At 44.9% G+C, this 27,389-nt stretch overlaps 1 protein-coding gene across 1 annotated transcript in view; it reads left to right on the top strand.

The window, feature by feature from the left end:
- Nucleotides 1-1,500: 1,500 nt before the first annotated feature.
- The window catches only part of CYP97B3 (cytochrome P450, family 97, subfamily B, polypeptide 3), a 147,167-nt gene continuing 121,278 nt past the window's right edge, over nt 1,501-27,389 (top strand). The window contains exons 1-4 of the mRNA XM_087373252.1: nt 1,501-1,695; nt 1,775-1,958; nt 2,288-2,395; nt 24,164-24,248. Of these exons, the coding sequence (XP_087229378.1) occupies nt 1,559-1,695; nt 1,775-1,958; nt 2,288-2,395; nt 24,164-24,248 (514 nt within the window). The 5' untranslated portion in view covers nt 1,501-1,558. The remainder of the gene's footprint in view (nt 1,696-1,774; nt 1,959-2,287; nt 2,396-24,163; nt 24,249-27,389) is intronic.

Here is a 27,389-nt window from a genome sequence, read left to right on the forward strand (position 1 = left end):
CCCCTTTCCCTCTTTCTCTCGTGGAAACACACTGCAACAATCCGAAAGTTGCTTGCGTGACACAAGTGGACGGTTCGTGCTTGCATTGCTCTCACAAGGAAGTAGCTTGGAGTGGAGGCTCCAACGGCATTCCTTCAAGATCTCCACAACGTGTGAGTCACCATTGAGACTACACCTATTGACGGAACCAACAATGAGGGGGTTTGACCAAAGAAGTGAGGTGGTCTATCCGTATATCAAACACTTCTTGACGATTGATCAAACAAGCATGGTGGTTGATTTGCAAGTCAAAGTGTGGGAGACTTTTGAGGCTAGAAACCAATGTATTTCATGCATTCTATCTTTAGCATACCCCATGAGTCATGATTATACATTCTTGAACATATGCACTCATTCAGTTTGCATACTTGATCATGAAAACTAGCAAGGTGGTTCATGTAAAGGCCTTTGTGAAAACGTCTTTTAAATTAATGGGTATCGATCCATTGATATGAAGAACTTGCGAGTTTTTATTGGTTGGCATCAATTTATATTAAAGCCCATTAAGATTGCGAGAATTTGCTTAGTGGAAGGTTGTTGATTGGGGGATCAAATAAGGCAATGCTAAAGAAATAATAATTATTTGCACACTTGACAGGTGTAAAGTTAGAAGGGGTAAAGTGCAAGCCTTAATGCAGTGTCATATCCATGCATGCGTAGATTCATGGTAGCAGGGAGGAACATGGTCACTCTACGATTGAACAGTAGAACATGATTTGTGGGGTTGGTTTTTATCCATGTAAATAAGGGTTGGGATTTTAGTTACTCACTAGTCTTCATGAAGATTTGAGTTTGATTGTGGGCTAGCATAAGCACAGAAAATTAAGATTTCATAGTTAAATTATTTTGGGTGTTTAAAAGATTTAAATCCCCCATGCATGGATTGGAATCGTTCATCCATGGTTGTAATGTCATCCGAGTTTAAATTAGTGTGGGGGGTGTAAAGGCTAACAGTACATTTTTATAAAGATTTTGAGCTTTTAATGCTTTTAAGATTTTCATATTCATTATTCAACTCTCGATTCCATCTCGATGCTTTGCATTCCCTCAAACTCTTCTTACAAAAGCCTTTCCTAGCTTTTGTGATCTAGGACAATAATACGTTAGACTTGCAATCATGAACATGTTTGTTACACTCTCACGATTGCATATTATGATTTGATCAGAGCTTGTCCTGAGTCTGCATGTAAGATGCTACTCAAATGCTTCAATATCTACACATTACACAAGGACAATTGTGTAATCTATTAAAAGGTTATGCCCATTAGAGGAACACAAGCCTTTAGAGTCAATTTTGGATGTTGGTTGGTTTTTCCCAAGGAGTTTTGTGTAATGTTTCTTTATTATTGGGCACTCTCTCCCAAGCCAACTAAGCATTAAGCATTGTACCACAACAAAGATTGGGACTTTGGGATGAATGGGAGTTGGTTTATGTTGATGGAGATGGATGTGCAGGACTTTTTGTAGTTGGAGCCGGGAGGATTGGGTAGCGTGGTGCCATGCGAGCTCTGCGACGACCATGATGGCTGCCGTTTCTAGCTCCTCTGCTCTTTTCCCCGGTAGCTCGCATCCGCACCAACACGTTGACAGGCCTTTCCAAAAGCTCAATCCTCACTCGTTTAATGCTTCCAGAAGGCGCTCTCTCCACCTTACACGGTAACTTAGTCCCGTGCAAGTTCCTCCATTTACACAATGCCTGCCTAGTCTTGGGAAATTAGGCTGAATCTTCGTGCAGGTCTCAAGCTGGTCGTGCACCCAAGCGTAGCAACTCTGAGCGCACATTTTTGGACAACGTAAGCAATCTGCTTACCAGTCTTCTGAGTGGAGGAAGTGTTTCGAGCATGCCTGTCGCAGAAGGAGCCGTTTCTGATCTTTTTTCAAGACCGCTCTTCTTCGCACTTTACGACTGGTTTTTGGAGGTTCGGGTTGCTGTTCTTAAGTTTCAGGACTTGTATGCAGCGTCCATTCGTTGTCCAGTAAGGAATGCGCGCTATGGTTTGCCTCGGTACACTCACATAGGGTAAGAGCGGGTCTTCGGGGTGTAATAATACTATCAATGGGACCCCTATCCGTAAAAAGGCAAATCTAGGACATTCCTATGCTGTACTTCTTTTCTCTAATTGTATGCCGGCGTCTCCTGCATCTACTTGCTAGAAAGCATAGCGTGAAGCGAGGCATTTCATTAGTTTTTTATAGATGCAGAAGTATAGTCTTCATCTTGACCATTGTATCATCGTTTCTTTCGCAGCACGGTCCAGTTTACAAACTTGCATTTGGGCCAAAGGCGTTCGTGGTTGTCTCTGACCCCATAGTTGCGCGCCATATTCTTCGTGAGAAACCATTTGGATACGATAAGGTACATTTTCCTTCATTTCTCGATATGCTTATCTTTAGGAAGCAATATGTTTCTCCTGACAAATTTTACAACTATCAGGTGTCCTCAAAAGAACTCGCTCTCAGCATTGTTTCCTCGTATCAATATTTTGTTTGCTTTAGGCTATCAATTGAAAATCTGCATGTCGCTTTCTAGGATATGGCTATGATACCATGTTGCTAATCAGAGGAGCAGAGAAGGCCACAAGAGCAAGGTCACCCCCTTGAGATGGCAAGTTTGCTAGAGATGGCTGAGAAGCCAGTGAAGATCCCCATTCTTTCTACATTCCTATTGGACCGTTAGTTGGACGAAAACAACTCCGCTGTGTAGAGGGCAATCATGGAATTACTGTTGCAGTCATACGACTTGGTTGCGGTTAGAGTAGAGAGGTGAGATTCGGAGGAGGACATTGGCATCATGGATTGGAAGGATTGGGAAACGTCGGCACAATTGTGGGATTGTGTCAATGCCCGCGTATATTCCTTCATCTTCTTCAGCTGTACCCCTCAGGTAATCAACCATATGAAGCAAAGCACATGACAATGGTCAAAGGAATTTGGGAGCATTTAGCATCTCTCTTCAATAGGATATCACGAATGAAGTATGTGTCCTTGGAAGTGTGGATGCGAGTGTTGAACCCCGCGAAGTTAGCAACCATACGGGAGCATGTTAACAAGCTACAAGCTTTGTCCTTCAAGCTGGGGAGGAGATATCATCGGAGGATATGGCCATCTTACTTTGTTGTCCCATCTTTTCTCGCAGTACTTTGCATTCTACTCCTCCTTGATTACCCAGGGGAGACTCATCACTCTCACTTGGCAGGAGATGGTGTCGATGGTGTGGGAGTGGCCTTGCAAACGAAAGGCCAGAGCAACAACAAGGGCAAAGTCTTCAAAAAAGAAGTCTGATGTGAATCATGAGACCTTGAAGGCGAATTGGAGCTATAACCACTATGGCGAGAAGATTCACTATTGAAGGAATTGCCTTGAGCGGAGCCATGAGAAGGGCACCGGTTCTTCAATTGCAGTTATGAACAACCCAACGTTTGTACATGTGGGGATAATGGACGCTGGAGTTTCATCTTCTTCAAGTAAGGCGTAGGTCATACCGTTGGTGAGTCTCTGGAGTGGATTGTGATTAGTGGTTGCTGCTAGGCACACGGCTCCCTCCCGAGCACAATTCCAGGACCTTCAATAAGGTCAGGTAATATTTGCATCGGTGATAAGTCCACTATACTAGTTCATAGGCTGAAAATAATTCCCAATGGTGGCAGGGGGAAATGCATACCCTCTTAGTTTCGACCTGTTGTTAGTGCATGAAGTTTGCAACACTAGCTGGTGCGTGGAGTTTGGATCATTGTCTATTCACGAGTTTGCACATCTATTTGAAGCACATAAGTTAAGAAGTTTGTGGTTCCACACCCCCACACACACTGTGTAAGCTATTGGGCTATTCAATCAGTCTTCCGCCATGCATACCCTCTGTTGGTCGATTTCTAACATGGTATCAAAGCCCAAGTAGGAGGCTCACAAGTGTGGGAGCCTGAAGGTAGGGACCTTGCTAAAGGATGACCCTGATTCAGAGGCTCTTGGGAATCGACTTCCACGACTGGAGGACAGTGCCGTTGCGAGAAGGATGGTGACTCAGGTTCAGTCAGGTGCGTACAGAGTTTTGGTCTACAGAAGGTTGAGTTTGCTTTTTCGATTTTGTTGTGTGGTTTAGCCGCAAAGATGGGGATTTCAGACACAGAAGCCTCTTCAGCCCCTTCTCTCCCTTCCTTCTTCTCCAGTCGAGTTCTTTCTTTCACCATCCCTATATTTGGAGAGCTCGGGAAAATGGATGGGATAAATTATCCTATCTGGAAGGTGAAGATCCGGAGTCATTTAGTGGCTCGAAGATTGTGGAGACTGACAACGAGAGCGGAGGTGAAGCCGGAGGATATAATGGACAACAAGGGGAGGATAATTATACTAGTAGATGGAGAGGAGCTCGAAGCATGGGAAGATTACGCCTTGGCTCTAATCATAGGGACGATGGCAGACTCTATTCTTCCTCACATCCAGATGATTGACACGTTAGTAGAGATGTGGGCTATTCCAAAGGATGTGTATGAGACAGATAGCATATCCCGGATCTTGACTCTTCAGCATTAGCTCTACAATATGGATATGGATGAGAGAGATTCGGTACATGACCACTTGACAAAGGTCAAGGTGGTGAGGTAATGAAGGTCAAGGTGGTAGACTCCGACTAGTTGGCCTTGATGGTACTTCGGAGCTTCAAAAGCTTCGTTACGACTGTGATAGCAGGATAGAGGACCAAACCTTTGACTTTCGACGAGTAGGGTCATTACTGCTCTAGGAAGAAGCTAGGAAGAAAGCTCTACAACAACGACAACAATGACAAGGCGTTGCTGGCAAAGGATAAAGCTAGCAAAGGAAAGGGCAAGCCTAATGGTGACAAGCCCAAGAAGGATGATTCTTGAGATGAAGAGGATACTTCCAAAAAGAGGTAGTAAAAGAAAAAGTGTTTCTATTTTGACTTGTCAAGCCATTTTGCGAAGGGTTGCAGAAAGAAGAAGGCGGATCAGAAGAACAAGAAGGAATCCGACTTAGATTCAGATGGGGATACAAAAGCCAAAGCTAATACGGTAATCGAAGAGCTATTCTTGGTGACATCTCCGTGTGTTATTGGGTCAAATATGCCGACCTAGAAGCTACAACGAAGATGTCTAACATTGAGATGTGGGCCGGTGGGAGTCAGAGACCTTTGTGAAGGTGAAGGACAGCATGGAGTGCTTGGAATCTTCCAGGTGAGTGGCTGTTGATATTGACACAAGGGCGGATTCCATGGAGTGCCCTAGGGTTTCAGGTTTAGATGGTTGCCATCATTTAGATGGGGGCAATATAGGATTACACAGGGAATTGGTATGTGCCTCCATGAGGTGCATGGTTTACTTTCAGAGCAAGCACACAGGTAGTACGGTGTTCTTGTATGTACTTGATGCTATTAATTTATGCCTTTGTAGCATTCTGTGGAGAGAATCTTCTCTTCATGTGTCTCAGGTAATGCGAGATTGGAAGGAATGGACCTTCTTCGAAGGCAGAAGGGAAAGTGTTAGTGCTTCTTCAAATCTCGAATGCAAATTGCTTGAAGGTGATAATGGACAAGGTGTACTGAAGCTAGAAGAGTACTTGCTTGAGAGCTCAGTGAGAGTTCGTGGTCCAAGTTATCTAGAAATATTCTTGGGATTTCATTTCGCGTTATGATTTTTTTGTTGCTGACTTTGCCAAGGAAGGACGGGTTGAAAAGGACCATGAGAGCATGGTGCCTGGAAGACTCCAGGTTGTTCACTCATTATGAGGGGGACAATTGTGGCGTCTAGATTGCTCGAGTTCGAAGGTAGGAACGTGACTGAAGGTGGTGGTGCCATCTTGTGCTATTAAGGATGGACCTGTATACCAGGATGGTTTGCTTGTGCAGGTCCGAACTTGGAGGAGCAGGAGCCACTGGTTGAAAAGCCAGGAACCGGAATTTACATCGAATTGTTCCAGAGGGTGCCATCTTAGGAGCTGTTGGGGCAATGTCATCGACATGTTGGCATTGGGCCGCGATGTGTCAGTGAGAGGGGGTGTTCGAAAGGTCCTCCCCATCTGTAAGCCCCAAATGAGGAGTGTGGGGGAGGGAGTCCTAGGCCAGAACATGGCCAGAGTAGAATGAGAGAGGGGGCTGTCACTTGGGCAGCACCTCATACCTGGCAGTATTGAGCCATAACGGAGGGAAGCAGTGTGGATCAGACTCGGAACAGTTGGTGCCACTGTACGGGCCCTGTATGGAGGTTAACATGTGGCTGGAAGGGGGTTGGAGAAAGACAAGAGGTGCCTTGAGGGAGAGGTGTTGCAGCAGCAAAGGGGGCTATGGAAGGCCAGCCACCTAGCCTTGGTACTGCCCAAGGCTTTTATAGGCCTCCCTTGTGGCCTGGAAGCAGCCCAAAAAGGGCTGACCAGGCCAGTCAGCAAACTGACCAGCACGTCTGCCAAAAAGCCCTGCAAAAGGGCCTCAAAATGAGAACCCCCCAGTCGGTTTTTGGGGGGCAGCAAAGTCGGCCAGCAAGGCCTGGTCCAGTCAGCTATTTTGACGGCCCTTGGGGCCTATAAAAGGGAGGCTTAGTGCCTCATGCACTCATCCAGCAGTCCAGCAAGTTGGGGAGCAGCAATACACACACCCTCAGGCCTATTTCGAGGAGGCAGAGGAGTACAAGAGAGGCTGCAGGCTGAGCTCTGCTAAGGGCTGGTACCTTGGCTGTCTCGTAGGGCAGCAAGAAGCTGAAGTCAAAGGACGGAGAGTCTACATACGCTTGAGGTGTAGCACGCAGGCTCAAACTCTAGAGATATCCGGCAGATAGTAGAAGTACGTGGTGGTAAGATCAAAGGACCACGCTCTGGTGGGACTTTGGATCTATCTCTTTTGTATGGTTTCCATACCTTTGGACGGAAATATATTCTTTAGGTAGCTTCTATATCTGGCTGGATCATTGTCTAATTATGAGTCTGCACATTTATTTGATGCACATAAGTTAAGAAGTTTGTGGTTCCACACCCCCACACACACTGTGTGAGCTCCTGGGTGATTCTCTGCTGTGCGTACCCTCTGTTGGTCGATTTCTAACAATCTCATGGAGCGGTGAGAAGCAACCAATCTTTGACATCAATGGAGGCTGAGAACTAGGTTGCTCGAGGACATGAAGCTTGATGAGCTATGTGTGGCAAGTTTAACAAGGACATGAAGCTACTATAGATGCTCCCTCAACATTCCCTTCCAAGGTTTGTTTCTACTGAGAGGGGTTGCTAGAGTTCTGCGCATCTCCTGTGTGTACTATAGGGAGCAAAGATTTTATGGGTGTGCCGGCCCGCTCCCTCTAAAATATGTAGTCAGCTGGGGGGAACTGCCAAGGCATTTAGCTAGGGCAAGTAGGCATTGTTAGAGGCTAGGTTAAGGGCCTGATTTATGGCTTGGTTAAGTTTTGGTAAAAGGCAGTTTGAGGGCTGGCTATTGCCAGATCTTTGGGCCAAGTCTAGCCACCGAACCGAAGGTTTGGGTCAAATGACCTGACAGGATTAGGCTAACCCAACCAAATCAGGTTGGGATAACGGACCAAGCCAAGCTAGACCTGGTTAGGTTAAGTCAACCAAGTCAGCAACCTAACCCCCGTATAAATAGGGCAATGTGTCCTTGTAACATTCAGTGGTGCAGTTCAACCACTGGTTGGCATCCATTTGGAGTGTAGTTCAGCTTAGATCTATTTGGAGTCTAACACACGCGCAGTTCAGTCTTGTTTTTGGAGTCTTCTAGGTGTAGTGTCAGTGCAGGGGTTTGAGAGACGGCTGACTAAGGGTTGAGAGAGCCAAAAGTTGAGAGCTTATTTTTCAGGGAAAAAGCCACCAAGAAAAGAAAACGCTCAAAAAACCAAAAAGAAAAAGAAAAGGGAAAAAGAAGAAGACAAGACCACACCTTACGATTCGAAGGGTTACAAAATGCCCCAAAGGCCTCGAAGGACACCTTATGATCCGGTGCACACACCGAGTCAACCATGCTTTTATGGGTTAGAGAAAGATTATCGACCCTATGTGAGCTCCAATATGCTGATGACATTAGGGTAGTGTATCTCTAGGGCAAGTTGAGGAGGCTCACTTAGGCTATATATTTCAAGCCACATAGTTCTCATATGCCTTTGCCACGTGTCAAGGCCCGAGGGAAATAGTATATATATATATATATATATATATATATATATATATGCCCTTTGGCCTCTATTTTTCATGAAGTTCCACTTAGTCTAAGGTACCTAGCCCTCCTTGGTCCTAACACCTTGACTTGACCAAGGTCAACACCACAGAAGAATAGTGTGATAGTCATTCAGAGCCGCCAATTAGGTGCTGAGCCGGCGAGTGGACTGCCACCTCCCGCGTATGCATGCCATGTCACAAAGTCGTTGGAACCGCTATCAACGTCACACAAGGTCCTCGCGTGCGCGGGTCGCCACATCATGCGGCATGCAGTCGCATTCATTACATGTCATAGCACACACATTGTAGACTGTAGCAGGTACCGCCACCAGCCATGCACCAGTCGTCGATTATTGCAGTTCATGCATAGATCTGATCACAGAGGTACTGCGTAGTCGCCACATATCGTCACCACCAAGTCCTGTGGAAATTGCGGCGCTCTAATACCACGTTGGAAAGTACCATGGTTTGCCACACTAGGTGCGTGGTTCCACTCCTGCTCCACAGCCATGCACATGGGCCTCCTCACTCCCCTAAAAAGTCCTAGGAGGATGTGAGGAGGAGGCTCACTTAGACTATATATTTGATGCCTCATAGTTGTCTCATATGCTTATAAGATTTCTCCCAAGCCCACTAACATGTGTCAAGTCACGTGGGCAAGGCGCCCTTTGGCCTCTATTTTTCATTAATTTCCACTTAGTCTAAAGTACCTAGGGGGTGTTAGGACCACACAAGGCCCATATTTCAACATTATCATGTGAAGATGGTAACTTTCATGGTGTAAGAACCACGGATAATGTGATTGGTGAACTGAAGAAGACGAATGCATTGGATTTGTAGAAGATGTGCGGCTATGAAGTCCTGTAAGAAAGAACTCAAACAAAACCATAGACGTGTGATCAGTAAGGATGTGCGTAAGAAATAAATAAACATTAGGTGAAAAATAGAAAATATAGTAATGTAGTCCATGGAAAAAAGTGTAAGAGTGTTACAAGCCCGTTGCACACATAAGCTGCCCTAGCTGATTTAGAATTTAAAAAGTTGATTTAGAATTTAAAAAGAGTAGTTGTAACATGCGGGGACTTGCTGTGTGGAAAATAGATGAGATGTAAATGGAGAACTCCAGCATGAAAGACACAAGAGATCTTCCTAACTATTGTATACTGCTTTATTCATGATGTTGACATAAGTGCCCTAACTACTATCTGTACATGAGTGCCAAACCGGCATACAAACTGAGCTGAAGCAACCCCCTAACTGTGACTGTGGGAGATAGAGCTATCCTGCTGAAGCAGAACACCAACCCGGCTGAAATGTGCTGCTGGAGGCTGGGAATTCAATGCTGAAATGAGGGGCAAGGCCCCCCTTATACAAGGGGCTATAGGACCGACCCAACCAGCCCAACCAGGCCGACCAGCCAGTTGGCTGGTTTGGCTGGCTGGTAGGGCTCAATTGAGTTGCCCTATTGGGCAAAGGCAGCCTATAAAAGGCGCCTCCCCCCAGTAGCTCAACCCTTGCTTGGAGCTGCCTTTGGGGCTCCTACCATGGCTGCTCCTTCCCTCTTGAATAGGCCACCCTTTGGGGCCTTAAAACCTTGCAAATATGCTGCATTGGGGTGCTGCGAGATGGTGATTGTGCAGCCTTTGTCACTGCCACTTGTGCCTGGCATTGGTCCACATGACAGTGGTTGTGGGATATTGCACTTATGAATTTGAGGGCAAAAGGAGTTTGGTGCTAAGGAGTATTTGTAGCATGCTGCCTAGATGGGGTAGCTTTGCTATATATTAGGAAACCAGACTGAAAATGGTGTGAGGCATTTTTGAAAAATTGTACCGGGTATTGCATTATATTTCCTGCGGAATCTTCTTTAGATAATGGATGTGGTTGCGGTATATTGCCCTTGTGAATATTGAAGGCAAAAGGAGTTTGGTGTTAAGGTTATTTGGTATTGAGAGTATTTGTAATGTGTTTCCCAGAGATGGGTTAGCTTTGCTATATATTAGGATACCAGACTGAAAAGGGCGTGATGTTCTTTAGATATTTGTTTTGTTTAGTTCATATCAGAATTTAAAGAGAGTGGTTGCGGCAAATTGCTCTTGTGAATATTGAGAGCAAAAGGAGTTTGGTGTTAAGGGTAGTTGTAACGTGCTGCCCAAAGATGAGTTAGCTTTGCTATATGTTGGGGTACCAGACTGAAAAGGGTGTGAGGCAAATTGTACTGGGTTTTGCATTATATTTCCTGCTGAGTCTTCTTTAGATAATGGTTTTTGATTGTACATTGTAATCATGTTTCAATGTCATTGCTGAGTGAAACTACAGCTTACTGCCTTAATGCTGTAGAAAAGGGGTAGGGACAGATTTGGAGAAAGGGGGATAGAGGGGCAGAAGGGAGAGAGAGCTAGGGGAAGACGGGGAGGAGAAGGGGTAGGAGTGAGAGAATGAGGTGAGAGAGAGAGAGAGAGAGAGAGAGAGAGAGAGAGAGGGTACGGAAGAGAGAGAAGGTGAGAGAGCATAGGGAGCAAGTAGCAGGAAGGAGGTGGGAGAGTAGATAGGGTTATATGTCACATCAAAAGTCATACAATGAGTGGTGGATGGAGACTTATATAGTCCCTCCACATGTCCCACCTAAAATCCCTCTAAAGGGCCTCTAAATTAGCCCATTTCCCCCCCTTCATTACAGCCATCCCTTCCCATAGAATCTTACATCCTGGCTGTCCAAACGGTGCAGCAAACAGCAACTACTAATCAGCCCGGAAGGAGATAGGGGTAGTCCTGGACAATGCTTTTTGGCTGCCATGAATTTTCATCCTCAGGTAGACCTTGCCATTTGATAAATACTCTACGTAGATCTTGTTTCTGAGCACATGGTCTCTGAAACCCACGATGCGCTCCGGGGCATAGAGGATGTGAACCTCCTCATCCATAGGTGGTAGCTCAGGAAGAACTTGGACATGCTGTCCTACATGTGGTTTCAGCAAGGACACATGGAAAACATTGTGAATCTTAGAGGTAATGGGTAGCTCCAACTCATATGCCTCCTCTCCAACTTTGCGGATGATCTTGTAGGACTGTAATACCTGTGAGCAAGCTTGGTACTGGTGTTACCTTTCAGCGAGGCAAAACGGTTCTTATGGAGGCGTAAATGCACATAACCCCCTTCTTCAAAAGACAGATACCTGCGTTCATCCGCATACTTCTTCTACTTGGCTTGGGCATCCTGCATATTCTTCTTAGCCAATTGCAGAAGGGCATCCATTCTTTCCAAGTGACTCCTTGCTTGCTGATTTTTCACAGCTATGTCTGCCATTAAAGGCGGCACCCCAACCTTGCATCCATACATTGCTTCAAAAGGGCTCATGCCAATGGAAAGGTGTTTGGTACTGTTGTAGCAAAATTCAGCCAAAGCCAACCACTTATCCCAGGACTTCTGTGTATCATGACAAAAGTGCCTCAAGTATTCCTCCACCCCCCACCCATTTGTTCACCCTCTCTGACTGTCCATCTGTCTCTGGGTGACAAGCAGTGTTAGGTGTGAGGAGAGTACCCTTCGCAACATGCTCAATAAATTGCCAAGCAACCTGTGATGCTGAATACCGGTTCTTAGTGAATGCTATCCCATCCCTTCTCTGTAGAAGGTAACCCTGTGGTGAAATCCAGAGCGATATGAGAGTCCATTTGCCTTCTGGAATAGGGAGAGGCTGTAAGAGACTTGTGGGTAGCTGGCTGTCCATCTTATTCTGTTGGCAAGGCAAGCATTCAGTGACATATTTAACCACATCCCGCCACATGCCATCTCAGATGGAACTCTGTCTGATTCTTTCATGTCTTAGTGATACCAACATGTCCTGCTGTAGGAGATGAGTGCATTTCTTGTAAAATCAGCCGTTTATACTTTGAATGTGACACAAGATAAATTCTGTCCTTGTAGTAGGACACTTAGTCCTAGGGTCTCTTTCATGTACTTTGTACTTTCCTTTTCCACTATTCTAGTTGATGTGACAGCCTTCAGCTCTTTGCTTCGACTCTTGTGCTTGCTTCCACTTCCACGCACCTACAGGGCATACTGATTTAAGCTTCATAATGGGCTGTTGTAGGTGTCACATAGGACTAAATGTCCTATGTGGCATAAAAGGCACTAAAACACTAAAGTGCCTATAACTATGCCTACAAGGCACATACTAGGGCCCATAGGGCATCAATACGACCGGGAGAAGATGGCCTACAAACCCCCCTCCATGGTATGAGCTGAAGTATCTTGGAAACATCGCAGAATACCTGGTATTTGCTGGTCATGGTGGCACATGTTCATCCCAAGGGATATAGCCACCTATGAATGTACAAGGCAGGGCAGATCATGTAACAAAGGGAATCAAGTGTAAGGGCGAGGAAGTGCCTTTGTAAACATATCTGCTATGTTGTCCTCTGTGGGAAGGTAGGACAACTTTATGTCTCCTGCTGACAACCGCTCTTGAACATAATGATAGTGAACTTCAATGTGCTTGGTACGCGCATGAAACGTTGGATTACGTGCAATGGCCAAAGCACTCCAAGGAGTGCAAACTCAAGAAAGTGACCATGCATCCGTCTATTCCAGGCAGCAAGAGGTTGATCTTGTTTGCTGTCCCTCAATGTGTCAAGAAGCCATCTAGGAACATGCCTTTGCTGTCTATTGACAGCTCTTTCTTCAATCACTGCATCATGAATAGTGGGATCATTTTGTGCTGGAAGACGAACCCGCAAATCAGCATGGGGTGGTGGGTGATCGTTGCTTGTTGGAGGGCGTGTAGGAGGCTCATGTTGCTGGTCAAAACCTCCCTCTGAGGGAAGCAGAGGTAACCAAGAGTCAAAGGCATCAAACATGTCAACTTCTGGCTTAGCTTTGCAGTCCACAAGAGGAGAAGCCGAATGTTCGGCAAAGATTACATCTCTACTAACAATAATCTTCCCAGTATTTGGTTGGTACAACCGATACCCTCTGCTCTCTTGGCTGTGACCAATAAATATGCATCTAATTGCCTTGTCATCAAGCTTATGTCTCAGCTGAGATGGTATATGAACATATGCAAGAGACCCAAAAACTCTCATGTGTGAAAGTGAAGGCTTCCTGCCTTTCCATGCTTCATAAGGTGTAACAGTCCTCAATGCCCTTGTAGGTGATCCATTCAGCACATAGTTGGCACACTTCACTGCATCAAGTCAAAATTTATTGGGCAAGGACTTGGCCTTAAGCATGCATCTGGCCATCTCCATAGTGGACCTGTTCTTCCTTTCAGGAACAGGATTATGCTGAGGAGTGTAAGGAGTAGTGCATGAGTGAACAATGCCACGTGAAGACAAAAATGCATCAAACTCCTTTGACATCTACTCTCCCCCCTATCAGTGTTGAGGGTGACAAGCATGCATCTTGATTCATTCTCAACCATATTCAGCCACCTCTGAAAGCATGAGAACACTTCAGATTTGGCTTTTAAAGCATATACCCAACAATATCTTGTGAAGTCATCAATTAGAGTCATGAAATATTTGTACGCCCCAATGGCATTTGTCCTCATTGGGCCACAGACATTACTGCGCACCAGCTGCAATTTCCTTTGTGAGAGTTTTGGACAATTCTTTTGAAAAGGAAACCGATGCATCTTACCCAAAAGACGACCCTCACACACATGTTTGGAAACTGTGTGAGTTTGAGGTACATTATTTGCCATGCCTTGTGAATGTAACTTGGCAAGAGCTCTATAATTGAGATGACCCATTCTCTCACGCCAAAGATGAGTTTCAGCAAGCTGCGAATATGAAACATTGCATGTTGTAGCAACCAAAGCATAAGCAACAAAACGAGCATGCTCTTTCCGCACAGCTACTCTCGTACGGGCTGGCAGAGGAGTATCTCTTGTTTGCTGTCTTTTAATGTGTCAAGGAGCCAACGGGGCACCTTTTTGGGCTTTTGAATTTCTGCTCTTTCTTGGTCAAGAGCCCTGTGCAAATGATCTGATCAATGAGAGGCATATCAGGCTGAATTTCTAGCTGCACATGTGGCTTCAAATGACCAACAGATGGAGGAGGTACAACCTCAGATGGAACATCATCCCGAGCATCGGATGGAAACAAAGGCATCAAGCTGTCGTGGTATATGATGCATTATTGACACATGCGACACTGCCCTCCTTAGATGTAAGCTCCAATGAGCTGAATAACTTCCTGCAAGAAGTGATGTGCTTGCTAGCAACACTATCAAAGAACCAGGCATCACGAACATATGAAACTGCCATACAAGCATCATGAACATCAGGATTATACTGACATGTAACCAAGAAAGCCTAATGCTGGTCTTGTGCGAAATTAGCGGACTCATGCCGATCTTGTGTACTAGAAGAACCAGATACTGCAAGACCAGACTTCTTTTTCTTTTAAGATGTTATGCGCTTCTTGCATTCAGAAATATCATGCCTAGGTTTCTTGCAATAATTACATCTCTTCTTCTTTTTGTTATCCCCTGAAGAAGAGGCACCATGTGAATGATCAGCATGGGAATGAGAGGATTTTTCAGCTGAAACCTTTCCTTTACCTTTTTGTTTGTGATGGGAAGCAAATGCTTCACTAGCCATAGTAGCATTGCGATTCACATGACTTTGCTCCTCCTGAAGAAGAAGAGCAACAAGCTGGTCAAATGAGAAATGATTGGCATCACCCCCTGCGACCAACCTCAATGTAGTGGCAAAGCCTTGATATGAATCAGGCAACCCATCAAGGGTATTAGTAACCAATTGAGAATCAGGCATAATCTCATCAATGTTGGCCAACTGCTCTTTCAAATCCTTCACATTAGTGAGATAGGCATCCATGTTACCACCCTCATCAAGCTTTAAATCTTTCAAGTGCTTGCGGAGATAGGCAACCTTCGCCTCATTCCGCACCTGATACAAAGATGCAAGTTGATCCCATGCTGTTTAGTTCTCTTGCAAGACCGAATATGAGGGGTAATAAGCCGTGTCACTGAAAGAGCAATCAAGGCATGTGCTTTGGCATCACGATCATCCCACTGTATTTGCTCCGATGAAGGAGGCAAAGCACCTGGAGCAGGAGGTGCAGGTGTCCTAGCTGTAGCATTAGAACCATCACCTGAAGACCCATCACCTGAAGAAGCAGAGGCTGTAGGTGTAGCACCAGAAGTCACAGTGCGTGTAGGCCTAGCCTCAGAACGTGAAACAATATGCCATAAACCATATTTGTAATGTTCATATGTTTAAGCTTGACTAAAAGTATGAGAAGACTCACAAATCAAACTATAGTTTGATGCTTAAATAGCTAGTACTTATTCTAGCCAAGATCATTTCAAACGATTCCATCTCCACTAGAAAGAAGGGATCTAGCTTGATACATGCTCCTACTTCTGAGCATAGATTCTTGGCAACCAAAACATGTCCCATCATGTATGACCACATGGGATAATTGGTGCCATCAAGCTTGTCATCGGCCCCAATCAGCCCAAACAAATCATCTTTGCCACCACACGTGGTGCTGAAATACAAGACAAATGCACCAACTGGCAAAGCAAATGAGAGAAAGGCAACCTCTTAGAATCAAGTGCCAAAAATCTTCCAAAAATCTGCCCAAGCTTCAAAGCTTATGCCTGCAAAGTCTCCAGATCAATTCAGCACGCTCCAAATGGCTCCAAACGTTGGCACACAGCTCGAGGCAGCTCCAAAATACTGAGAAAGCTTCAATCTAACTGGCACGCAACTTGAGGTAGCTCCGTACAGCAATTAATGCCTGTTGACGTAGTCCGTACTTTAATAAATGCAGATGACAGGTCCATACACAGGCCGTACAAATGCAGGCACAGCTGGTCCGTACATGTACGTCTTTCCCAAACCTAACTAATTAAACCTAACCTAACCCAATCCACTAACCTAGCCAACCTAAACCCCGACTAACCTCAGAATCTTAGCAATTGCTAAGGTTGGGAACTGTGCAACGCGGACGAAAGGGGGCGTCGTCGCAGCGTGGCAAGGGCATGCGGGGTGGTAGCGATGGCGACACGAGATTAGCAGTGTGGGTAATGAAACCAGCAAGGCGGGCCTTGGCGACGGTTGGTGTGATGGAGCGTGTGTAAACGAGACTGGCAGGCTCGATATAGTGGTGGAACGACTGTTGGATGAGGGAGCTTCTGCGGTGTCGATGAGACAATAGTTCTTCCGTCTTTGCCTTGTCGGTTCTCTTCCTTGGGGTTGCTTGCTGGCAAGTACTAGCCCATTATTCGATCGTGAAATCTAGGGCCCTACTGACAAGCTAGGTTGTTTGCAATGAATAGCAGATGGCTGTCAGGCTTCCAACGTCTCTGATGTACGAAGGGGTGTTCTCCACTTGAAAGAGGACAAAAATCATTCATTGCCTTGACGGTGATGTTGCTTGGCGCCACTCATATTCGTAAGAAATGGCTTGGTGCATGGGAAAGCAGGACAAAGGATGAAGGAGGAAACAGAGGTGCCAGAGTCGGGGCTCTGATACCAATGTAGAAAAAGGGTAGGGATAGATTTGGAGAAAGGGGGATAGAGGAGTAGAAGGGAGAGAGAGATAGGGGAAGAGGGGGAGGAGAAGGGGTAGGAGTGAGAGAATGAGGTAGGAAAGAGAGAGAGATAGATAGAGAGAGAGAGAGAGAGAGAGAGAGAGAGAGAGAGAGAGAGAGAGAGAGAGTAACGTCTTCAGAAGCCCTCACGGGACTATGAGACAAAATACACACCCAAAAAAGAGTTGCTACTGCATCTCTGAGACTCAGAGAGTCGAGAAGTGCACATGGCTACTCAGCTCGAGATTATTTAGCATGCGTCTAAGTTCTAGCACTATATCAAAAAATGGCCTACATTACATCAGTTTAAGACTGAGGGTCTTTAGGTTTAGATGTGAAATCTCTAGTTAGTGCGATCCCATCTCGGTAGACTGCCCACTTTCCTGCTTTTCTGGCTTCTTTCACCTTTACAAGCTCAGTGGTTCTTTGCTTGAGCTGTGTTGGGGTGAGTTCCTCAGATATCCATTTCTTCGTGCCCTTCAACTTGTGTGTTTGTCGAAGAATCTTGGTCGTGGCTACCTTGTCACTGAGAAAGATTTGTATCCGTGTTCCCTTTGGCTCAATACTCAAGATAGCATCTGAATCCCATTCTACTTGTGGTATCTTCTCTTTTAGGCAACCTTCTGTGAATTCCTTTGTATCAAGGCAACCTCTCGGTAGCCCTCCCACATGCAAGATCTGCTTGTTGGCTTCCCTGGTTTGCTGCTCTTTCACTTCCCTGTTTAGCTAAGCTTTGTTTACTTTACTGTTTACGTTTGCTGTCATCTCTTGTTTCATAGATTTCAAGTGAGTATGGACCATTTCTTGAACTCTAGAAAGCAACTTTGGTGTTGGGGGAGATGCATTACACTTGTGCAATACCTCCTTGATGACCTCTTGCTTTCCATTCCCCTTCATATCGTGGACCTTCCTTTCCAAAGTTGCAAGTTGAAGTCTGAATTCACGGACTTCAAGTTCTAGGTGGTAGATACGCTCTTGTGGATCGGGGGGCTTTATCGTCTGATAAGTTTTCGCATATGGGATGGGAGTTTGGTTGAAACCTGCAACAAACGAGTACAAGGGCTTCAAGAGTTTCACGGGGGTGGCAGGGGTGAAAGCCTTGGGCTTGGGCACCTTCGGAGTCTCCATGTTGGCCTATGCAAATCAGAAAAAGACCCCTCTCCTACAAGTTAACCCCTGAGATGGGCTGGGGGGCTTCAGCCCACCCGGAGTCCCTCAACTCCCCTAGGAACCTGCTACTGTTTTAGACGGGAGAGGCTTGAGCTTGAGGAGGCGAGCTGCTATGGAACGACGAGCTGCTGAGGCAGGGCGACGAGCTGCAGAGGACGAAATGCTAAGGACAAGCGGCTAACGGTGGAGAGGCTGCTGCTGAGGTGACAAACAAGAGATGAAGAGGCAATAAACAAGGAGATGGAGAGGCTTCTCAGGCGACGAACGGACGGAGAGGCTCCTGAGACGATGAATAGAGAGACGGAGAGGCTTCTTAGGCGGCGAACGGACGGAGAGGCTCCTGAGATGATGAACAGAACAGAGAGACGGAGAGGCTTCTCAGGCGACGTACGGATGGAGAGGCTCCTGAGGCGACAAACAGATCAGAGAGATGAAGAGGCTTCTGAGGCGACGAATGGAGAGAGAGAGAGAGAGAGAGAGAGAGAGAGAGAGAGAGCAGTTAGCAGGAACGAGGTGGGAGAGTAGATAGGATTAGATGTCACATCAAAAGTCATACAATGAGTGGTGGATGGAGACTTATATAGTCCCTCCACATGTCCCACCTAAAATCCCTCTAAAGGGCCCCTACAATACACATGCTCATCCTTTCTTGCATTGATTGTTTTTCCAACCCAGCCTCTACCTTAATCTGCTGTTTTTCCACTATACTCAGAATACTCTGTGAGAGATTGCGGAGAGAGAGAGAGCAAGAGAGTGAGAGCTTGAGAGCTGAAAGCTTGAGTGACCTTGAAAACCCATCGTGTGCCAATGGCATGTTTACCTGGTGGCAAGTCTACAACATCCCAAGTCTGATTTTTTTCAATGGACTGCAACTCATCGTGCATGGCATTCATCCAATGCACATTGTCCTTTGCCTCTTCGAATGTGGCAGGCTCCTCCTCATCAAGAAGAGTACCTGCATATGCTGATTCCACTGAATTAGCACCTTCCATGTGCCTTGCTGCACTGCGAGTCCTGCCAGGTAATGGAGCATCAATTTTACTCTCCCTGAGAGTCTGTAACAGCCAGTTTGGGACTGTTTTTGCTGCATGTATGTCTGCAATTTCTTGCTGCACCACCTGTTCCACTGCTTGTGGAGGTGGCAAGACATCCTGTGGCGGAACTAAAGCATCGGGAGGTGGCTGTAAATTCTGATTTGCATCAGAAATATCAGCAGGGGAACCCAAGGCAATGGGTAGTAACCCCTCAAAGACATCCTCTGAAGAAGAAGGCATTTGAAATTCAGCCTGAGTGTGAGCTGAATTTTCAGCAAATATCACATCTCTACTGGCAATGATCTTGCGTGTAGCAGGATTGTAGAGACGGTACCCCTTGCTTTCTGCACTGTACCCAACAAATATGCACTTAATGGCTTTATCTGACAACTTGTGCCTAAATTCAACTGGCACATGAGCATAAGCAAGGCATCCAAAGACTCGGAAATGATCCACTGAAGGCTTTCTCCCATTCCAGACCTCATAGGGAGTTTTTGTTTTTAAAGCCCTAGTGGGAGCCCGATTCAAAATGTAATTGGCACACATCAGACCCTCAAGCCAGAATTTGTGAGGTATGTGTTTGCTTTTCAGCATACATCTGTCCATCTCCATGAGAGTTCTATTTTTCCTCTCAGCTTTGCCATTTTGCTGAGGGGTCAGCCTCACCGTGAGCTGATGCACAATACCCTTGCCTTTCATAAAAGCATCAAAATCTGCAGACAAGTATTCCCCACCTCTATCTGTGCGCAATGTCTGTATCTTGAGTTCGGTTTCAATTTCAACCATGGCTGAAAAGTGTTTAAACACCATGTACACTTCTGATTTGCGCCTCAGCCCAAAGACCCAAGTGAAATTGGAGTAATCATCAATAAATGTAACGAAGTAGAGATGACCACCCAATGATGGAGTCCTCATGGGACCATAGACATCACTGTGTATAAGCTGTAATTTGCGGACAGCTTTGACTGAACCATCCTTCTTGAAGGGGAATCTATGCATCTTGCCTAAAATGCACCCTTCACAGGCATGTGGAGGAGGTATCTCAAGAGGTGGCAATGCATCAACCATAGAATGCTTCTGAAGTGTCATCAAGTTGTTGTAATGTATGTGGCCATATCGGGCATGCCATAATTCTGCATTCTGCATGGCAGCAGTAGGGGTAGAAACTGCAAGAGCATGGGCTGCTCTTTTCTCAAAAAGATCAAGCTGAAAAAGCCCACGCAGCAGAGTACCAGATAATCTTAAGGCATAATCATCTTCCCTGTCTCAAACAACACATTTGTCATCCTCAAAGATGACCTGAAATCCAATTCTGTTAAGAGTGGACACTGAAATAAGATTTTTGGTGATACCAGGCACATATAAGACATCTGAAAGTCTGAAAATTGAGCCATCAATGGCAGTAAGCTCAACATCTCCCGTGCCACGTACTGAATATGATGAGTTATTGGCAGAAGTGACTTTCTTACCAACGGGAGGTGGATGCAAGGAAGTAAAAAGACACTTCCTAGAAGTGATGTGCTTGTATGCACCGCTGTCAAAATACCAAGTGTTCAGTGTTTCATTGACACTGAAAGCAGATGCATCCGTAGAGGAGTCATAACTGCAAGTCAAAAATGCATATGTATCATCATTACAAGTGGCTGTACTATCCCGAGCATCTGGAGCAGCCAGTCTAGAATCTAAAATGCAAGATAAAAAGGCATAATCCTGTCCAACAAAGTTGGCTGCAGCATCCCCACTGTCAAATGCATGAGGAGCTGAATCTGAAACAGCCATACCGGAGCTGTTTTTCTTCTCTTTTGCAAGCCTTTTCCTGCATTCTGCAATGTGATGACCTGGCTTTTTGCAGTAGTGACAAAAACCCTTCTTCTTGGGCTTACTTGCATCATTTTTAGCTTTTTGTGAAGGCTGTCCTGACCCACTGGAAGGGTGATTTACTGATGTCTTTGCCTGTCCCTTTGTTTTTGATTTAAACTTTGAGAGCATAGCTTGTTCACCCGCACGTGAAGCCAAGTTTTTCCTGGTCTGCTCTTCCTGAAGCAGAAGTCCTATCAAGTCATGAAAAGTGAGAGGATTTGCACCCCCCCTCAATGATAAGTTCAGCGAGGTATGAAAGCTGAGATAAGACTCAGGAAGAGAATTCAGAGTGGTAGTAATCATCTCTGAATCAGGAATAATCTCATCTATGTTTAATAATTGCTCTTTGAGATCCTATACTTTGTGAGGTGGACTGACATGGAGTCACCCTCTTCCATATGTGTATGACTTAACTCTCTTTTCAAGAAAGATACCCTTGCATCATTCCGGGCTGCATACATGCTTTCTAAAATATCCCACGCTGCCTTCGAGGTCTTACACGACCGGATATGCGAAATGATAAATCTTTTCACTGAAAGAGAGATGCATGACAAAGCTAAGGCATCCCGTGAATCCCATCTCTTCTGCTCTCGAGTAGTGGCTATAGCTGCACCAACAACTTGTTCTGCAGCTGCACCCTGTGCACGACCTCTTCCACCTCCTTGCTGAGGACGGGTATTAGGTGCCATACCTGCTGGTCGGATCTCACCCCCATTCACATAATCCCATAAATTGCGAGAAATCAGAATGTTGCGTACCGTAAAAATCCAGAGGGAGTAGTTGGTACCATCCAACTTGTCTTCCTGTGAAAGACCACCAAACTGGAAGTCATTCTGATTTTGCTGGGCCATATCTTAGAAAGAGATTTAAGCAGATACAAAACTGAATTCCCTTACTGGGAATGAAATGCACAACTCCCAAAAAACACAGCCAAGCACTGGCTGTAAATGCAACTCAGATTTTTGTACTTGCATTGTCAGAAATCTGTCCAAGCATCAAAAACTCTCCAGAATCTGCCAAAAGTGCTGCAAAACACTTCAAGAAAGGCAGTATGAATTGAAAACTCCAGAAATTGCTCTCCCAACACAAAAGCCCCAAAATGGGCCTGAAATTGCAACCGGAAAGGGGCAAATTGATCAAAAGCCCCAAATGTTGCAAGAATTACCCTCTGTCTGCAAAAGCCCCAAATTTTACTGCAAAATTGCAGTGTAATCACAAAATCCCAAAATTTCTTCAAGAAATTGTACTGCAGAATCAAAAGCCCCAAATTTCGAGCTTGAAATTGCAACCAGAGAGGGGCATAAGCTGAGAAAGCCCCAAATTTTGCAATTTCAGCAGAAAGCCCCAAATTTCAGACCAAATCTGCAATGTTTGCTCCAAGTGTAGCTCTGAAACTACAAATTGATTGCAATGTCTGCAACAAACAGGATGCCCCAAATTCTTCCAAAGAACTGAGCCAAACAATGGCTGTTTGCAAGATGTGCCTGCCTAAGATCACCTGCAAACTGTACGGACAGATAGTATGGAACTGTCAGTCTGTCTGTACGGCAGTTTGTACGGAAATGTACGGAAGATTGTGAACAACCGTACGTATTGTATGGCAACCAGCATCCAATGATGTACGGAGGACTGCAACTGTACGGCGCCACACTTGCGGTACGAAAAGGCAGATCCAGTACGAAAGAGGTACGTGTCGGTACGGACAACGTATACGCAAAGGTTGTACGAAATGTACGGCGAACGTACGTACGGCGATGTGGAATGTACGACCGGTACGGAATGTGTAGGTACGGTGGGTATAGCTGAGTACGGGGCATGTATAGGCGAGTGGCGCAGGGTACGGATTCAGTACAGTTGTACGGACTGTACGGACAGTCGTTTGACTGCTTCGAGCAGGTACGGGTCAAACTTCGAGCTGGTACGGACGGCAGGATGAAGCAGCAAGTTCACGAACTGTACGGGCACAAGGAGCTTGGGCTGGAGGCAAGAGCTCAACGAGGAAGGAGTAAGGAGCAGGATCAGCCTGCTCTGATACCAAATGTGAGAGATTGCGGAGAGAGAGAGAGCAAGAGAGTGAGAGCTTGAGAGCTGAAAGCTTGAGAGCTGAGTTGCAATAGAAGAGTGTAAAGAGTACAACTCAAAGAGTGAGAGATAAGATTTTGTCCTAGTGACAAAACCTTAGTAGTCACTAACCATAGCTAGTGAACTAACTGCGGTTAGGGGGAAAAACCTCTTAAAGAGGGAAAAGTGCCCCTAACTAGCTTATTAAATTACATTGGTCACTGCTGAATTATATCTATAATTCTAACATACTCTTCTTTGCAGATTGTATGTAGCTTCATTCATGAAAACATCTGTTTGCTGAGCAAACCTGTGGTTTGGTGTCCCTTCAGTTTGGTAAGATGTGCATTTTATCTAACCACATGCTGTTGCTGTGAACGATAATGTTCTCAATACAGCCTTCTCAAAATTTCATTGGCAAGGAGCTCAATCATCACATAAATCTTATGAGGACTTGTTAATGCTTCAAAAACTGAACAACTATATTGTGCTGTAGAAAATCATGTTTGTGGTGTGAATACGCATGCTAGGGGAATTCTGGAGGCTGTCACTTAGCTATTAAAAGTGCGTGAAGGAAGAACTTCCCGTTAGGTGTTTTGCGTGAGTCTTGACATATGCAAATGGATGAAGTGTCTTAGGGCTGTAATGATCATGGTTTTCATCATAGTTCTCTAATGGGAACATTTGTATCTCGCCAAGCTGACTCTATCCTTATGTGATAGACAAGCTGGGTGATTGGTTAAGAAGTACTGGTTTGCTGAAGCTCAGAACATACAGAGTTGCGTAATCTTTTTGCTATGGTCTGTGGTGTTTGCATTGCCAAGAGACTTTTCATCTATAAATGGTTATGCTTCATAGGTGGTTTGTATTGTCTTCCAGGCCTCAGTTTGGTGTTTTCAGGTATTTGATAGCAAGGCACTGATGATGACATAAGTGTTCCTTTGCTTGCTAAGTATGCCTTCCTTTTGTTTTTCAAAAAAGTTTTTGTTGCCTCTTTTTTCTTCTCTTTCATTATCTCTTTTATTTTCTGTGTAGATTTTTGGACTTTAGAATTGCAAAAAATCTATATTTGTATGATTGGATACATTCTAGTCTTACAAAGGTATATATATATATATATAAAGCAATTGTCTGTGTGCAATCTATGTACTGATATTAAGGGAGGCAAACCCCATTGAGCTGGCTTCAATACAGTTTTGTTGAGACAATCACAGAGTTTCCGAACTTGAAGATTGTTGTCTGATTGAGTTATGTAATTATTATGTCTATGCAGGGTGTTCTTGCTGATATTTTGGAACCAATCATGGGTAAAGGCTTGATCCCAGCAGATCTGGATACATGGAGGTCTCGAAGGCGGGGTAAGCAAAATATATTTCCTATCTTATGTTCATTTCCATTTTCTGCTGCATTGTCTAGACAAATTCCTGATATTACACAACTTGGAATGCTATCCTCCACATAGGTGCGATTGTTATGAACATGAAATAACTTATTCACAAGCTGTGCTTTTATGTTACTATTTGTTTAGCACTGCTAACCTGTTCAAATTGTGGGGTTCTAAGTACCACCCTTTGTGGGGTCTCGTACTCTAAAGCCATAGTAATTCTTTTTCTGTTCTTTCCTTAGCACATGGAGTCAAGAGCCCTCCTGGGCATGGTGGCCCATTTGCTATTAGTATGTGTGCATAACCTTGGTGTATGCTTCTACCCTCCTTAAGATGAGCTTCTTGGCAAGGTGTATACAAGGTAAGCTGAAATGTAATCCCTGCATCTGTCTAATGTTTGCCTCATCAAATCCATGCTCACCCAACCATTTTGGAGTAGGCCTGTGCACAGTTTCCATGTTTTTCATATCTGGAAAGATCAGAAGTGTTCTGCCTACCCCTTTGCTCATCGTAGATGCTTCCAAAGGTCTCCTATATATCCCTCCCCCTCTCTCTCTATGTGTGTGTGAATGTGAAAACATTTGCCGGGTGAAAAATGCTGATGGTAACTGGTCCACCTCACGGGCACAGTCAGCCTAGGCCTGCGTGAGCCACTATGCCATACAGTTTGCGTATGTTTCTTTCCTGTCACAGGATGTATTGTCGGTGAGACAGGAGATTGTTTGACATGTGTGTGTAATTATGCCACATGAACAGGCCATGCAGGTTGAGGCACTTTCCAAAGAAAGAGAGTTGAGAGATGCAATAAGATCATGTGGCAAATGGAAGTCTTTGGGCTGGGATGGACTCTTTGCAGAGTTTTTTCTTGAGTATTGGGATGCCCCTTCACCCACATTGCTAATATGATGAATTATGCCTGGGAGACTCAGCAAATGCCAGCTAGTTGGGAAAAAGGGTTGGTCAAATTATTCCCTACAAAAAACTTGTGTGAATCTTTTGCTGACTCCAGTTCCATTACCCTTATGCCAGGCATCTACAAGCTTGTTGCTAAGATAGTGTCAACCGTATCAAAGGTTTCCAGCATGCTGGCTGCATCCTGCTTAATATGAGTTCATCCTCCGGAGACATAGTATCGATAATAGTGCTAATGTTTAGTTGGGATAGAATATGCAAAATTTACTCAGCAAGATGTTCTCTTTTTACAAGTGGATATTGCTAAAGCATTTGACACTCTGCAATGGGATTTCATCTCGTAGATATGCAACTACTGGGGTTAGGGGAAAAGATGCAGCATATGATTTATCATGAATCTTTTGCTGACTCGAGTCCCATTACTCTTATGCCAGTCATCTACAAGCTTGTTGCTAAGAGTTGTCAACCATATCAAAGGTTTCCTGTATGCTGGCTGCATCCTGCTTAATATGAGTTCATTCTCCGTAGACATAGTAAGGATAATAGCGCTAATGCTTATGTTGGGATAGGATATTTAAAATATACTAAGCAAGATGTTCTCTTGTTACAAGTGGATATTGCTAAAGCATTTGACATTGTGCAATGGGATTTCAACTAGGGTTTGGGGAAAAGATGCAGCATCTCATTTATTGTCTATATCATGATATTACAGCTTCTTGAGATGTAACTAATGATTGGACTCTTTGTTCGTTCAGTACGTCAAGGATGCCCTCTTAGTGCATTGCCATATGAAATAGCTACTCATCCCATGCTTCTTTACATGGGTCACATTGTTGCTACATGTAGCTGCCATGGATTAGAGATGCATGGGGAGAGGTTCATGATTCCACTAGTGTATGCTCATGACTCTTTCTTCACTTCCAAGAACACAGAGAAGTATCTTTCTTAGCTCAAGAGTGCTTTATCATTGTATGCTTTGGTAGCTGGCTTGTAGATGAACTTTCAAAAGTCTAATCTTCTACCACGCATGCAAAAGACTAGCATAACATTCGGCCTGGGGAGATTGTAAGAGAAGGACCCAGCAGGGTCATTGCCTAGATTATTGATGCCTATTGAGTATTGATAGATACTTTGAATGCAACTAAGAACAAGGTCATTGTGTAATCTTTTTAGGGGTTTCTCCATTTAATAAAGAAATACGGAAAGGGGTGCCAAGGCTTTGGGGCCAATCTGTGTACTTTGAGCAGGAGCGCTCTAGCTCCCTTTATTTGTCTGTGGAGTGTTTGCTGAGTATTTTATTGTGAAGGCTTTTGTTGGTTAGTGTTTTACCGCCCTCCTGTTGGCCTTAAGGCTGGTTTCATGGCTCCATTGCGCGGGGATATCACCATGTTTCTTAAGGAGGTGAGCCTGTGATTGTCTCTGGTGAAGTGTTGTTTGTTGTAATTCGATTCTAGCGAGAAGAAAATCAGCAAATATGTCTTTGACAGATAATGATTGGGATATGGAGGGGAAGTCCTCCCATGATGGGCAAGAAGAGCAATCTATGCATGACGGAGCCTTCCAGGATGACCAGAATATTGAGGCACAGCTCGTGGTAAATGCTTTTGGTGTGAGTGCCTCTCGGTCAAAAGGGTCAAAAGAGGCTGAGGATGCAGAGGAAGCCGATGCTATTTTTAAGACACAGTTAGGGAGCGCTGTGGGAGCACTCACACAGCTCACGTAGGACCTGAGATTCCTTGAGTTTATGCATACTCCTTTGAGGTCCAAGGAGAGAAAGAAGCATTCTCATTCAGGGGAGCCTAGTGGGGTTCAAAAACAGCCATTTGGAGTGAATCCATTGGATGGACAGCCTCCAATATTGCCAAATGTATAGGGAGTTGTAGGGATGCAGCCCTTTCAAGGTCCTAGTATGGTTATGCATGGCCAAGGGGCTGATTTTCAGAATCTAAATCAAGGGCAGCAAGCTGTTCCCCAACCCTTTATGCATCCGTGGTATGTTGGTGGGGGTTCAGTATTTCAAGCAATGGCTGGTCAAGTTAATGATGGTCAAGGAATGCTTGGAAATTACCCTGTTGGTTTACAGCTTGGGGTGCAAGGGATGCAAGGCAATGTATTTGGGGGAATGCAGCCTGTAATGCCCAACATGATGTATGGCAATATTGGCATGCAGCCAGGAATGCAAAGTGGAAAGACAGGAACCTTT

This window comes from Dipteris shenzhenensis, chromosome 4, assembly GCF_047967505.1.
Source record: "Dipteris shenzhenensis isolate YYH24624 ecotype China chromosome 4, Dip_SZ_1.0, whole genome shotgun sequence".
Classification (NCBI taxonomy): Eukaryota; Viridiplantae; Streptophyta; class Polypodiopsida; order Gleicheniales; family Dipteridaceae; genus Dipteris; species Dipteris shenzhenensis.